Source organism: Pteropus vampyrus, unplaced genomic scaffold (genome assembly GCF_000151845.1).
Source record: "Pteropus vampyrus isolate Shadow unplaced genomic scaffold, Pvam_2.0 Scaffold86, whole genome shotgun sequence".
In the NCBI taxonomy this organism is placed as follows: domain Eukaryota; kingdom Metazoa; phylum Chordata; class Mammalia; order Chiroptera; family Pteropodidae; genus Pteropus; species Pteropus vampyrus.
The window spans coordinates 578,356-593,826 of NW_011888867.1; the positions used below are offsets into that span (position 1 = coordinate 578,356).

At 48.8% G+C, this 15,471-nt stretch overlaps 1 protein-coding gene and 1 pseudogene across 1 annotated transcript in view; one reads left to right on the forward strand and one right to left on the reverse strand.

Moving 5' to 3' along the window:
- The window catches only part of PADI4 (peptidyl arginine deiminase 4), a 27,581-nt gene extending 13,657 nt beyond the window's left edge, over nt 1-13,924 (reverse strand). Inside the window, exons 1-7 of the mRNA XM_011363598.2 lie at nt 13,828-13,924; nt 7,660-7,840; nt 5,437-5,503; nt 3,849-3,916; nt 2,537-2,654; nt 929-1,054; nt 92-125 (exon numbers count right to left, since the gene is read on the reverse strand). Coding sequence (XP_011361900.1) covers nt 92-125; nt 929-1,054; nt 2,537-2,654; nt 3,849-3,916; nt 5,437-5,503; nt 7,660-7,840; nt 13,828-13,919 — 686 coding nt within the window. The 5' untranslated portion in view covers nt 13,920-13,924. The remainder of the gene's footprint in view (nt 1-91; nt 126-928; nt 1,055-2,536; nt 2,655-3,848; nt 3,917-5,436; nt 5,504-7,659; nt 7,841-13,827) is intronic.
- On the forward strand, nt 10,460-10,578 carry LOC111742108 (annotated as a pseudogene).
- Nucleotides 13,925-15,471: the final 1,547 nt, after the last annotated feature.

Genomic DNA, 15,471 nt, shown 5'->3' on the forward strand with positions numbered 1-15,471 from the left:
TCTGCCCTTTCTTCGCCACCCTCACCTACCACCTTAACCCTTCCACACTGCACTCCAGCTGCACTGACCTCCCCGCATCCCTCAAACTCACGATCTTGCCTCAGGGCCTTTGCACCTGCGGTTCCCTAACCATGGGAAGATACCATGGGTGTCTTGAGGCTGTTCCCACACCCCCTTCTGCTCAAATGATATTTTATGGGGGACATTGTCTCTGACCACCCTTCCCCTCACTGCCTGACTCCACCCCTCGTCCACGTCCCCTTCCCTGCTGCCTTCTTCCTCATAGCCCTTCTGATGCACTGAGTGTTTTATTTAGTTATTTCACACACCGTCTCCCCGGACCACTGAGACGAAAGCAACACGAAGGCAGGGACTTTGTTATGGTCTTCGCTCTCTGCTCTGCGCCCGGAACTGAGCCCGGCACTCCCTTAGTAGCAGGTGCTCGTGAGCTGCTGAGAACTCACTGGTGGCTTTGATAGCAGGGTATTGGAGAACAAATGATAACATAACACCTATAGTCAGCTTAGAGCAAAAAATCTCCTTAAACAGGAGTCCTCTGCATGTGTGTGTGCGTGTGTGTGTGTGCGCGCATGCGTGCGTGTGTGTGTGACACAGAGACAGAGACAAAAGAGACACACGAAGAATGATTACAGATTACAATAGTCTCCGGGAGGGGAGTTATCTCCTTGTTGGGGCTCACCAGCTCCAGACATCATCTTGTTAGTCTGTTTGTATTTTGTCTGTGTGCCCTTTCTAGGAGGCGGTGGGCAGAGATGTTATCCTTCTTGCTCACTGTTCTATTTCTCGGTTCCTAGAACCTGGCACATAGTAGGTGCTCAGGAATTATTCATCAAAGGGGATGTGAAAGAGCTGTGCCCATTGAGGGGGCAGGAAGGGAACACTGGAATGACAGCCAAGGACAACTCACAACTGGCTTGAAACACTCTGACTTTGTCCATCTCAGACTTGGCCACGTGGAGCACCAGCTGGTGATTAGTGAAGAAATCCCTGGGGGTCTTCGTGCTCAGGGTCACCAGGGACATGTCTTGCAGGTCTGGAATGGGAAGGTGTGCCCTGAGAGGCTGGCCTCTGAGACCCTGCCCCGCCCACAGAATGCCCGCCCCGCCCACAGAACGCCCGCCTCGCCCACAGACCACCTTTATCATGTTGCCTGGTGTTTTTTTCTTAATGCTCTTGCCAGTATTTAGATAATGTTTTTCAGAATTAAATCTAATCGAGTTTATGGTCTTCTCCCACTAAGATGAGCTGAGGATGTAAGCTCATCTTACATGAGGATGCAAAGCAGGGACCTCGTTTCTCTTGTTTGCTGCTCTGTCCCCAGTACCTAGAAGCACCTAGAAAAATGACTAGCGCTTGGCAGGTGCTGGACAACTATTTGTGGAATGAATGAGTGGAAAGGTTTCTCTCCTGGGCCTGAGCAAGAGGTGAAATTTGTGAACCAACTACAATAGTGGCCAACAACGGCCTGGGGAGAGCCAAGCTGGACAGTAGTCACGGGGTTGAAAATGGACCCGGGGCTAAGGACACTGGAGTCAGCGGGGCCTGCGCCTTGGATCTGGGTGGACTTGGGGGAGTTGTTTCAGCTGGTGCCTCTGTTTCCTTATCAATGAACAGGGCTGAGAGTAGTGCCCAGGTGGAGGGAAGGGTGAGGTCAGCTGTACGAAGTGCTTAGTACATGCCCGGCATCCTGGGAGTGCCCGCGAGGGTCCCGGCTGCATGATCATTACTGTGTGCCAGGCACTGTGTAGCGGCTGTCTCCTGGCATCAGGCCAGGCCAACCACATGCAACTTCAAAACGCATTTGTGTCTATGCTGTCCTAGAAGCTCCCCGAGAAGGCCATGGCCACTGCCCTGGCTGGCCGACCTCACCCACTTAGCGCCCTCCTCCAGGGCAGGTGGGCGATGTGTCTTCCACCCCGACCACACCTCAGAAGTGTGCCAGCAGACACTCTTCTCCCACCACCATCCTCGTCTGCCTTCCTGACCTTTCAGCTGACCAGCCGTGTGACCGAGAACAAATCGCTCAACTTCCCTATGCCTCAGTTCCCTTATCCGTAAAGTGGAGGTGAGGACAGCACATACTTCTGAGACTTGGACCGAAGGATTGGATGAATTAATAATTCTGAAGTGGTCAGGGCGGCGCCCAGCATCCGGCAGGGGCTCAAGGCTACTCTGACTTGTTTGGGGCAGTGGCCAGGCTTTCATTTTGAAATATTTCAGGCCCCAGGTTTGACCCACGAGCAGAAGTTTGGGGTGGGCAGCAGGCTGGGGCGTGGAAACTGGGGGAGGCGTTGGGACTCATTGTTGGTCCTGGTTCTTCTCTGGCTGCTGTGTGGCCTTGGGCAGGTCACTTGCCCTTTCTGGACCCTTATCCATACCTTCTCCTATACAGTGGACACGCTAAGAAGAACACGCCTTCAATAGCCCTGATTTCAGAGGGCAATTACAAGGCTCAGGACAAAGAGCTTCACAAAAAGATGAAGCTCTAGTCCCCTTAGCTCTCAGGGGTCTTTACCTTCTCTGTCAAGCACCTTGTTATCCAAGCAGTCCATGGTGGAAGACTTGAGATTGTCTTTATCACAGTTCACCAGCAGGATGGCACCTTGCCCGCGAGGGCCCCAGGTCCAGGTCCTCTGTGGACACCCAGCAGAGATGGGGCACACTTAGGAACCTGTGTATGTCCCTCCAGCTCCCGAGAAAGCATAGCCACCCGTCCCCAGCATCTCAATAGCCTCGTGCAGTTTATACATCTTGCTCCCATGTCAGGTAATTCTTTGGTTCCAAGAGTGGATTTTTGCCTGCCCCAAAAGTCATAAGCAAATTCACCAAAAATGTAATTTATCCACTTAAAAGAAAAAAAAGAGCCCATGATGATAAAATTGATTTTTAACAGCTTTAAAAAAACTGTTGTATTGGCAAAGCAAACTGAGCTAGATATTTGTGCCAAGATTCTAATCTAAATAGTATCTCTTATGTGAACTCTTAATTACTCACTCACCAAAGTATGGGTACTATTCTTAGCAGCCAGTTACTGTCTGTCTGAAGATGAAAGCAAATTACACAGCCCTTCTTGGTGGGGCTCTAATAGGGATGACGTCTTCTGTTTTAGGACAGCATTTGCCCTGGGAAATGACTGTGTGTTGAGTGGGATTTAAGATGAATTCCACTGTCAGAGCTTTAGTTCTCCCTGCAGCTTTGATTTGACAAAGGGATCTCAGTGTTTCGAAAGGTCATGTCCTCCTAAAGTGCACACAGCATCAAATTGTGCAGGCAGCTTTGGGGTTTCAGGGATGCCCTGAGTTGCATCCATGGACCCCAGTTAAGACGACTCATCACCTACGCGCCCTCCACCTCTCCTTCCGTAACATACATCCCTTGTCCCCACCTGGCTCCTTCTCTCCCCTGCTCTGTGCCATTCCTTCCTTTCTCTATTATTTACGCCACATGCACAACATCATGGGACTCTCTCCCACTAGTTGTTAAAGCCTGAGGTGGGCATTTTCATGCCAGAGTCAAGATCTGCCTGCAAATTTCCTATCTGCTGTGGATTAACAGGGTGACTGTAGTTTCCAGTTTGTAGGGCATCACATTCTCTGAAATCACAAACAGTAAAACTCTAGTTTTGTAAGAGATGGGAAATATGTAAACCAAAATGGTAATGGTGATTTTCGTTTCCTTTTTCTCTTTCTTCCCAAATTATATCTTAAGTTAACATGGGATAGGTGAGACAGACTGCTATTCGTCCCACCACCACCAGGGGGCGCCAGAGGAGAAACCAGCGGAGTTAACAGGGAGCATTTCGGGTATCAGTCAATTTTGAGCAGTACCTGGTCCTTCCTGGCTTTGGTCGCCTTCGCTTTGGGAGTACGCGTGATGTCCGTGCTCAAGGAGATTTCTGAAATCCCACCGAGTAAGAGAAGAAGGTTGGTAAGGGTACAAGTTAGGGGCGTTCAACCTGATCCCAGTGGATAATCCTTTTCCTAGGAGACTATCTACACCCAGGCTTTTCTCCCTCCCCTTCAGAGGAGATGCAGGTTCAAAGACACCCCTGTGTCCCCCAAGAAGAAGTCTGAAATTCAGACAGCAGAGCCGGGGCTTCGGACCACACTTATTCTCCATTGGGAGGTAGGGTGCACCACGACTGTGATGCCAACCAGATCCTGCATGTCTGGCCACCCTCAAGGGTTGCAGAAAGAATTTCTAGGCACCCCAATGGGATGTTTGGTGTGAAGCCCCTATAAGACAGCTTGCCAGGCTCACAAAGCCCTCTGGTCCCAACTCCAGCCGCTAGTGACCATAGGGTGGAGGACACAGTGGTTGCTCTAACCCCACCTGGCTCTTCATTATGTATATTGCAACTGCACTGGAGACAATTCGAGGCCCTGGATAGATCCCACTCTGTCTGAATGGCATGGCTGAGAGAGCGTATGTCTGTAATTCCTTCTTCTCTCATCAGAACTCATGACTATCTTGTCATTCCAGTGACAGATCTTTGTGCCCACAGTGTGGTAAAGCGACCTTGTGAGCTCACAGTGTGAGATTGACCTGGATGACTTTAAACACGTCCACATCCAGGGATTAGTGTTGGACCAGAGAGCATAGAGCTGAGCGGACAGGACATCTCCGCTTCTTCACTAACCAGCTGTGTGACCTTGGGCAAGTCTGTTTACCTCCTGTGTCTCAGTCTCTTCGTCTGTAAAATGGGATATTGATAGTACCAATTTCATTGGATTGTTGGAAGGCTTAACTGGAATGCCTTCACACAGTGCCTGGTGTGGAGTTAGTGCTATATTATTATCATTTATTTATTATAAAAATGTGTATTGATGAAATAAATGTATATTAATGAACGCAATTCATTAATGAAATAAAACCCGAAGGTTTCACATGCTATTCATATTTTTAACGCATATTTACATAAGAATAATATCATGCTATTGTTCCAGATGAGGTCAAGTTTAAAAATGTATTTAAAGAATATTAAATAAATATAAATCTGGGTAGATCACTGACATGGCAAAAACGGTCAAGATGAGATGTAAATAATGGAATTTGGGGAACATTGGTCTATATTATACTTTTTCTTATAAGGAGTTGAAGTATTAAAAAGGTATAAAGATTCACATATTGAAAATCCATGTACTACTTACTAAGTTGAGAAATAAAATATTAAGATGAGATCGAAGCTCCCTGCAAACGCCCTCTCTCCAGTTGTATTTCTTTGTGTTTCACTGACGGGGGAGAGAACATTTATGAACTACCACATGTGTGACTGGCTAGACATCGTCCCTTTTCTCTGTTCAGTCTAAATTAAGCTCCAGAGTGTGGTCTCTCTTGGAGAGAGGCCTTGCAGGGCTGTGTGTGTGTTGGAGGAGGAGGGGGGGGCGCCGCTCCAGGATCCTGGTCATCACTTACCCACCCCAGTGAGGTAGAGCAGGGCTTGGACCAGGTCAGTCTTGGGTCCGTAGTATGAAATCTGAACCTATAGGACAACAGCAAACCACTAATGACTTCTCTTAGTCATTCAACAGACACTAACTGGACTCCTGCTATATGCCAGCTCAGGACAGGATGCTAAGGAGACATGTATGGGCAAGAAGTGGTCTCTGTCTCTAAAGAGCACCCTGACTGGTGGGAACAAAGGGATAGCAAAACACTCAAATGATTGTGATGCATAGAAGAGGGTCGTATGGGAGCCCAGAAATGAAGAGCTTACTCCGCCTGGGCATGTCAGGGAGGTACACATGAAGTAGATCTTGTAAGAGGAACAGCCGGAGACATGGTGGAAGAGGTATTAGATGGGGAGCACTGATTATAAGCCACAGAAACGGGCGCTGGCAAGCAGACAGGATGGGGGAGACCTGAAGAACCAGACCTTGGGAAGGCTGGAGCCCAAGCCCTCTGAGGATCTGGAGAGCAGGAGCTTTGGATAGATGGTCCTCTCTTCAGGGCAGGGGCTGTCGAGATTAAGAAGCACCAACCCCCATTGCCCAGAGTTCAAAATCTGGGAAGAATGCATTTTATTGACCCATTCCCGCCAGAGGAGGGTGGAGCATCAGGATTGACACTTCCAAGCAAAATGGAGGAAGCGAGTTCCCCAAAGCAAAACCAAAGAGCTGCCATCGGAAGAAAAGGAGCTCCTCAGGGTTCCCACCAAGGTGTCCGAATCGATTATGTAGATAGTGGGGATCCAGGGAAATGTCACAGCCACTGTCACGTGGTGTCTGGCCCACGGCATTTGCCTCCAGTCCACTGCCTGGATCCAATCTACTCGCTGCACTGTAGCCAGCGGGGTCTGGCTCACACACGGATGCAGTCCCGTTACTCCGTGGAGGAAAGGTTTTGGCTTCCTGTTGCCTTCACAAAATGAGGTCCCTAATGCCAGACTCCTTAATACTGGCTCCCACTCTCCCCCAACTCTCTGTCCACCCTCCTTTCTTGCCGCAAAGATCTTCTCCAGTTTCCCCAACGCGAGTCTCACCCTCTCCTCACCCCGAGTGTGTGCGCAGGCCACATCCCCTATGCAGAGCTCCATTCCTCTTTCCCTCTCCTGGTGGGTCGTCTTTACGATCCTTCAGCTTGCCACTTCTCCCAGGAAGTGTTCCCTGATTGTACCCTCCCCAACTTGCTCTGATACCGAGGCTCTGTGCTCCTCCACAAGGCAACAACTCTCTGTCTCACGGAGGAGCCTGCTTGGCCTGTTCTGCTGGGAACAATTGGTCATTGGCCCACAACAGGGGTCCTGTTGATTCTATCGGCAGTCAAAGGGGCTGCAGTGGTGAACGGCAGTGCCCCAAAAGGTATATCCACATCCTGATCCCTGAAACTTGTAAATATGACTTTATTTGGCGGGGAAGAAAAAAAGGTCTTTGCAGATGTAATTAGTTAAGGATTTTGAGATGAGATTTTCCTGGATTATCCAGGCAGGCCTTAAATCTAATGACAAGGGTGAGGCAGAGAGAGATTTGAGAGGAAGAGGCAATGTGACCACGGAGGCAGAGATTAGAGTGATGAGGCCATAAGTCTAAGAATGCCCACAGCCCCCAGAAGCTGCAAGAGGAGAACTGTTTCTCCCTGAGATCCTCCGGAGGGAGCGTGGCCCTGCCGATACCTCGATTTCAGACTTCTGTCCTCCGGAACTGCGAGAGAATACACTTCTGTTGTCTTAAGGCAATAGTTTGTGATCATTTGTTTCAGCAGTCGTAGGAAACTAAATACACCGGCATGGACCAGTTTCCCAGGGCCGCCTGGCTGTGGCCTTCACAGCACTCATCGCCCTCTGTAATTGTCTGCCTGTATAGTATCTGACGCCCATAGGCTGTAAGTGCCATAAAGGCTGTGACCTTACCTGTCTTGTTCATTTCTGTACCTCTACTGCCTGCAGTGCTTGGCATGTAGTAGGTGATTATTAAACATTTGCTGAATGAATGAATTTAATCAAATTCCTGGCCTGCATAAACCCCTGGGTTCTCTATATTGTCTATGAGGATACTGGGTCTGGACTGAGCCATCATGAGCTTTTCCAGAGAGAAGGGGGCTCTGACAGGGTTGGGGCTGTGAGTCAGTGCAGGTCAGACTTTGATGGCTGACCTGCCGAGACCTGCTGTCTTCCTCCCATGCCACAGCTGCTGTACTTACCTTCTGGTCATTTGTGCTACTGCTGGCGGCTCTCATCCTCAGGCTCACCTCCAGCCCAGGGTCCAGGGGCCACTTGGAGAAACCTGAGGGATTCTTCTTGGCTGGAGGTCTGTGGGCAACATCCACAACCACTCCTGGGGAGGCATTGATACCAAAGGATGTGCAGCCCTGCGGGGCAGAGCTGTGGAAGACACACAGATGGAGAGGAGAGAGAGACGTACAGTGAGACAGGGCCGGCCCACTACCGCTCTCCCCAGCAAATGTGTCAACACCGGATAGCAGCCAGTCTACCCCTGGCCGTGGGAGGTTGTCAGGAGGTCATGAGAAACAGAAAGGAAGTCCTCTGCCCTGGACGGCTTACACTGGAACTAGGAAAATTGCAGAGACAAGCACACCAAAGACACACACACGCGGATGTATGCATAGAGCAGTGTGCACACCCAGAGGTTTACATTCCACAAACACACACACACACACACACCACACACACATACACACACACCACAGCGGTTAAAATGAAGAACACCAAAGACAAAGAGAAGATCCTAAAGGTACCCAGAAAGAAAAGTCAGATCACCTATGAAAGAGTAACGATCAGCCTGGAAGCAAACTTCTCAATAGCAACAATGAAATCCAGAAGACAGTTGAATCATGTCTTCAAAATATAATGAAAAAATAAGTATTAGCTTAGAATTGTGTACCTGACAAAAATGTATTTTAATAGAGACATTTTCAGATGAATAAAAATTAATATTTTATGACCAGCACACTTTCACCAAAGCAATTTCTGGAGATATACTTTAAGAAGAAGGTATCTGAGGCCAGAAGCATGGTCTGAGATGCAAGAAAGAATGATGAGCAAAAAAAAAGGTAAATATTCTGGTATAGCTAAACAAATTTTGTCTGTATAAAAGAGATTTCAAATTATTAAAACTGTGGGATTAAATAAAAAAGCAGAATGTAAATTTGGAAGAGCAACGAGAGTCGAAGTCTCCTGAGATACTTGTTTGAAGAGGGAATTAATATAATGTTTAATTCTAGGTTTTATAGATAAAATTGAAACGCGTTTACAAGAATAATAGAAATGGAGTTTTAAATAAAAAAGAACAGAAAAAAGTCCATTCAAAAGGCAATGAAAGAGCAAAAGACAACGTAGAACAAAAATTGAACAAATAAAAATAAAAAATGAGATGGTAAAAATAAATCCAAATATATAAACGAAATAAATGTAAATGGATTAATGTTACTACTTAAAAGATAATTTTGGATTAGAGAAATAAACAAAATTCAGCTATATGCTATTTATAAGCAACACATCTAAAATATAGAGATCCAGAAAAGATTTTTAAAAAATGCATTAAGCCAGTACTAACTAAAAGAGAGCTGAGGTTGGCACATTAATATCAGACAAAAAAAAAAAAACACTCTATTAGCAACAGAGAGGAGCACAACCTAATAGTATAAGCTTAGTTCAACTCACCTTGAAGATACTCTAAATTTGTATGTACCTAATCACATAGCCTCGACACACATAAAGTAAAACTTTGATAGAAATATAGGGAAAAGTTAACAAATGCATCATCATGGTTGAAGATTTCAACTCTTCTTTCTCGATTAAGCAGACAGAAAATTAGTAACACAACATGCTTGATTTACTGGACATACATAAAATTCTGTACCCCGCAACTAATGAATATGCATTTTCCCAAGCAAAGTGCACGTTGAGCACTAAAAAAAGGCAACCGTGTAATTGACCATAAAACAAGTTTCAACAAATGGGAAAGGATAGGTCAACCATACTATTGGCAGTGTATTCTTTGATCACAATCTAAGAAGTCACTAATCCAACTCAGCCCCAATGAACCATCTCAGTGGGACCTCCCCCACTGAGTCCTTTCCCCATCACCCCGGCCAAGAGGGACTTCTTCCTCAAAATGAGATTTCCTCTCTCTCTTCTTAGGCATAATAATGGTCCCCTGAAAATAACTACAAACTAATCCCCAAAACCTATGCATACGTGACCTCACACGGAAAGAGGGACTTGCAAATATGGTTAAGTTAAGGATCTTGAGGTGGGGAGATGATCCTGAATTATCCAGATGGGTCCAATGTAACCACAAGGGCTTTAATAAGGGAGAGGCAGGAAGGTCAGAGTGAGAATAAATGGATGATGGAAGCAGAGGCCAGAGTGATGCAATTGCTGGAAGGGGCCATGAGCCAAGAAATGCGGGCGGCCTCTAGGAACCGCAAAAGACAAGGAATGGATTCTCTCCGAACCCTCCAGAGAGGGACGCGGTCCTGCTGTCACCTGCATTTTAGTTCCATGCATTTTAGCCCCGTGAGACCCATTTATGAAATTTTGATCTCCAGAACGGTAAGATAATTCATTCGCATTATTTACCCCCAGTGTTATTGAGATATAGCGCTTGTGTTATTTTAAGCAACTCTGTAGTAATTTCTTATAGTAGCAACAGGAAACTGACACACCCTCCCTTTCTGTACTTCCTTCACGGAAGTTCCCTCATTCTGCCCAAGCTGAGACCCTGCTCTCTCAAGTGATGGGATGGCTGGGTCCCAGAAAGGTGGCAGATAATCAGGAAACGCTGGAACTAAAATCGGTTTCCTCATGAGAAATAAGAAAAAAAGTAAGCGACAGGTTCTCATAGATTAAAGAAAAAGCTGTGCCGATTTCTGACTTATCACGTACGTAAGAATAGCAAAAGGCAAAAAAATATCAAAATGTTTTTTCATATCTTAAGCAGAAAACATCACTGGGGAGTCTAGTCAAGACATTTGCTCCGTCTACGGCCATGCCACCCTGAACAAGCCCGATCCTGTCTGATCTCGGAAGCTAAGAAGGGTTGGACCTGGCTAGTACTTGGATGGGAGACCACTTAGGAAGACCAGGTGCTGTAGGCATACAAAAATAAATTTAAAAAATAAGGGACTGTAAGCTGATAAGGTCCTTGCAATCTGTGAGGTCAACCAAGGGTTGCCTCGCCTAAAAAAAAAAAAATTAGACATTAGCTCAACCAGTAGCCACATTTTTCTCCTCCTTCTCTGTCTAGGCATCGAGCATTTAGAATTTTGGTGCCTCCATGACATTTCGGGCTTGGCACCTTCGGCCCTGACAGGGGTGCCCAGGTCGTCTTGACTTTCATTAAGCCGAAACCTGCAGGACGTGCCTTCATTTTCACAATCATCCTGTGGGTGGGGTATTGTTATTCCTGTTTTACAGATGAGGAAAACTGAGGCTCACAGGGACCCAGTGTCTAAGTCACAGGGCTGATAATGGCAGGTCCTGGTCCACGTGTGGCCCAGCCCGATGTTATTTACATTGCATCAGTTCCCTAAGTATGGTGCTCAGAACGGCAGCGCCAAAATCGCCTGGGAATTTGCTAGAGATGCAGAGTCTCGGGTCCCACCCAGACCTGCTGAATTGGAAACTGGAGGCGTGGGGCCCAACGGTCTGTGTTTAAACACATCCTCCAGGCGGTTCTGAGGCACACTCGAGTGTGAGAACTACGGCTATCAAAGACACTGAGACAAGTTTGTTGCATGACCGTGAAGTTGACTGGAATCCGAGGAAACCGTGAAATGATGCACAGGGCAGAGTAACTAAAACATTCCACCACGGTGGTGCATCCGCTATGGCTATTTCCGTAGGTGGAAAAGCCACAGAAGTGGATGGAGTCATCCCAGAATGAACAGACTCGCTGGGCCGAAGAGAGGGGCGCCCAGGTTTCTTACTTGAGGCCCGAAAAGGCGATGACACTGGACGGACGGCCGCAGGGCAGGGAGTACTGTCACCTTGGCTCTCTCTCTGCCCCTTGTGGCTTCGGGTGCAGCCGGGTGGGTCGGCCGCCTGCCGGGGCTTTACAGCCACTATCTCCAGGCCTCATGGCCTGCGTTTTATAATCTAATCCTCGCCACAACCCAGAAGGGTGGATGTTAATTTTCCCCCTTTACGGATGGTAAACTGAGGCCCAGAGACACTCATCGATTTCTCCACGCTCCCCACGGTCACCCTGAGGGTCTGCATTGAGAAGGAGACACCGGAGGAAGAGGAGAAGCCCAGGGCTGGTGGCTTCGGAACGCCCACCGTCTTCTGTGTTTAGAGCCTCCTAGACCCCCGCACCTGTTCAGGACCTTTCCCAAGCCCTGTGGAAGCTGCATGAGCTCCACGGACCCAGCAGCTGTGCCCAGCGAGGCCAACTCCGCGGCCCTCGGAGGCAGTGTGAGCTAGTGAGGCAGATGGGCTTAGAGTCAGATCTCCTGGCTTTGCCACCTTTAATTTGCGTGACCTCGGAAAGGTGTTTTCACCTCTTGAAGCCTCGGTTTACTCATCTCTAAAATGGGCACGATGATAACGTTTACCTTGCAGGGTTTCTGTGAAGATTAGAAATCATGATGGAAGGGCCTGGCACATGGTAGCTGGGGTCATGATACCACCCTGACCCCGGGCACTAGCATCACAGAGAGCCTTCGATGGGTTTCCATATTCGTCTCAGGTCTGCGGAATTTTGTTTGACTATAATCAACATATTTCCCGTTGCAGGAAATACTTTCCAAACACAGACTGAAAATCACAAGCGAAGTTTGTAAGAACAGCTCTGGAATAAGTGCCCACACCCCTGAGGTCTGTCCCTGCCACTGTGACCTTGTCTGTCGAAACCCCGGGGGCTCTTAGCCCAGTGACAGAGGGCACAGCCTGAGCAAAGGTGTGGAGGCATGCATGTGCTAGGAGAGGGGGCCAGCTCTAGCTGCGTTTCAGAAGGAGAATTCGGGCCACAGGGAAGATGGTGGTCGTGGAGATGGGACGGAGGTGCCGGCTGGGGACCACTGTGATGGGCAGGTAAGAAGTGATGGGAGGGGCTGTTCCAGGGACTGAAGGGGAAACAGGGGGATCCTGGAGCCAGGCTACCTGGCTTTGAATCCTGGCTCCTTCACCTACTAGCCGTGTGGCTTCAGGTGGGTTACTTAACCTCTCAGAACCTCAGTTTCTCCTTCTGAAAAGTGGGAATAACAGCTCTGACTCCTCATAAGGCTGCTGAATGAGTTATGTGTAGGAAGTGTGGTGTAAATGTCAGCCATATAATGTGAGACCTTCGGGGGTTGAATGACAGGGCTCAATGCCATGAAGGAGCCGTCAGATGACATAGGCTCTCTCCTTTTCCTTTACTCCTCAACCCCTCGATCTTCTGCCTCCCCTCCGTGTCCTGAGAAGCCACCCAGACATTTACTGCTGTTCTCACGCTGTCCAGGTTCAGGCAGCAAGAGATACTTTCAAGGAAATGTCCCAGGCATTCCTGTGGGTGCCATTCTAGGATCACAGATGCCCGGCCTGAGACGGAGGAAGCAGGGGGCGGCCAGTACTATTACTAACGACAACAATGACAGCAACCACGTGCACCCATCCAGAACGTTCCTAGGTCATCTCATTTAACACAGGGCCTGGCACATAGTAGGTATTCATTTAGTATTTGTTCAGTGAACAGATGAATGAACGAACAGCTACTGTGCTAAGTACAGTACTGTGCCCAGCCCTGTGCTAAGTACTTCACAAACATGTTCATGGTTTTCCACATTTAATCCCTTTAACCACCCTGTAAAGTGAGTCTTATTCCCATTTCACGGATGAGGAAACTGAAGCTCAGTAGCCTAAGGCTGCCCAGCCTGACAGTGCCAGGCTTCCCGCCTCAGTCTCTCCCACGTCAGAGCCCGCTTCATCACGCCCACACTATTACGCTTCCACAGAGGGAGGCTTGGCTGGGAGTTGTGGGGTAACAAACCGCAGCATGAACCAGGTATGGGTCATGAAGTCTGGGGTCTAGCCTTGCTTCCGAGGTACACTTGTTGTGAGATCTTAGGCAAGTCACAGACCCTCTCTGAGCTTTCATTGCCTCAGATGGTCCTGTTTACTCTGTAATAATTTATTTGTGGTGAGGCCCTAGGAAATCCCCACTTGTACCCGGCAAAGAACCCACTGCCCTGAGTCTGGGCACATCCAGGGGCCACTCAGGTCTTACCTCTCCAGCTTCTTCCCGACAGCAGCTACAGAGGCTGGCACCTGAAGGCTGAGCCAACCACACGCTTCCTGTGTCAGCAGAACCTGTTCATCCAGCATCACCGAACCTGCCCTCCACCCCCAGGACATCCCCTGCTCACCCATAGACATCCAGCTGAGTCTTGGTGCCCAGCACACACACAGCATAGGTGGGCTGCTCTGGGGCCACATGGATCACTGTCCCGTGGGCCATAGTCTGGCCAGCTCGTCCCTGCAGCTGCAGGAAGACCCTGAGCTAGTTCCTTTATACCGCCCAGCAGAGGCCATGAGTCAGCACCTGCGGTTTGCAGCTCAGTGGCTTAGCCCATCCCCACTCAGGTCCCAGGTGGGTACTCTCAGCCTGCGCTGGAGCTGCCCTTCCACCTGATGGATGTCGATGCCAGAATCAGCTGCAGGCTGGCTCTGTCAGTTTCCCAGGAAGGGCAGAGGCCTCAGGAACCCTGGGGATGGGGGAACAGGTCTGGGTCCTCAGGCCCATAGCCTCGTCCCTGCCTGGCGCCTTGAACACCTAGGTGCAGCCAACTTTGAGTAACTGTGCCAAACAGGGAGGAGAAGGTGAGAAACGCAGAGATTTTAGGCAAGAGGTCACAGCCTGGGCTACACGTGCAAAGACTAACCTGGCCTAGGACGAGTCTCCCCAGGCTGGGTCACCCACACGACAGACAGCTCACCCTTCTTAGGGTTGTGTGCTGGGCACCTTTCTCTGCACTTCATGTGGAATAACTCATTAAGACAAGTCTGTGAAGTAGGCGCTAATATTATTCTCTCGTTTCATCCTCACAGCAGCTCTCTAATGTACCACTGTTATTCCCATTTGACAGAAACTGAGGTGTAGAGAGCACACAGCTAGCAAGTGGTAGAGCCAGGATTTGAACCAGAGGCATTCAGCCCCAGAGCATACGCGTTAGCCGCCTATCCACACGACAAGAGCTTTTCCGACTTTATCACACCTACTTCTCACTGCAATGCAAAGTATATAGGGGCTTATTATTACTACCCATTTTATAAAAGGGAAAATAGTGGCTTAGAGAAGAAAGGTGACTTGCTGAAGGTGCCACAGCTAGTGCCACAGAGCTGGAAGCCAGTGTTCCCTGCACATTCCAGGAGGCCTGCCTCTTGCCAGGGCCTCTGGGTGTCAGACTAGACATTGCAGGTGGGCCACACCTGCCGATGGGACACTCAGTCAACCACAGAGCTGTGTTTGCAGCTGGGCCATTGGTACCAGGCGCTCTCCCTGCTGGTGGGGTGATGGGTGAGGGGGGTGGATGGATGGTCCCAGAAGGGAACTCCCAGAGGAGGTATGCGTGGGGGTCCGGAATGAGCAGAGCACATTCAGGGGTTGGAGATTTGACATGTGTGTGCTTTTATCTGCTCTGGCTTTGAAACAAAGAATTCGCCTCATTAATTAAGAGTCAGGCTGTGGGATTAGGCAGACCTGAATTCCAGTCCTACTTCATGCCAGCGTCCCCATGAGGTGGGTCCCAACCTGATGCCCACATTACAGATGAGGCCACTGAGGCTCAGAGAAGCTAAATAATACGCCCAAGGCCCCACAATTCATTAAAAGGGGATCCAGGATCCAAACCGGCTACTCTAGGCTCAAAGCCCATTTTCTGTGCCAGCAGATGATGCAGCCAGCCCTAGTACTCTGATGCGTCCACACACCTATGTGCACGCAGTAGGTCTTAATAAACCCAATTTCTCTGGCTGGTCATATGATTAGGACTAGTTTGAGCTTCTAATGG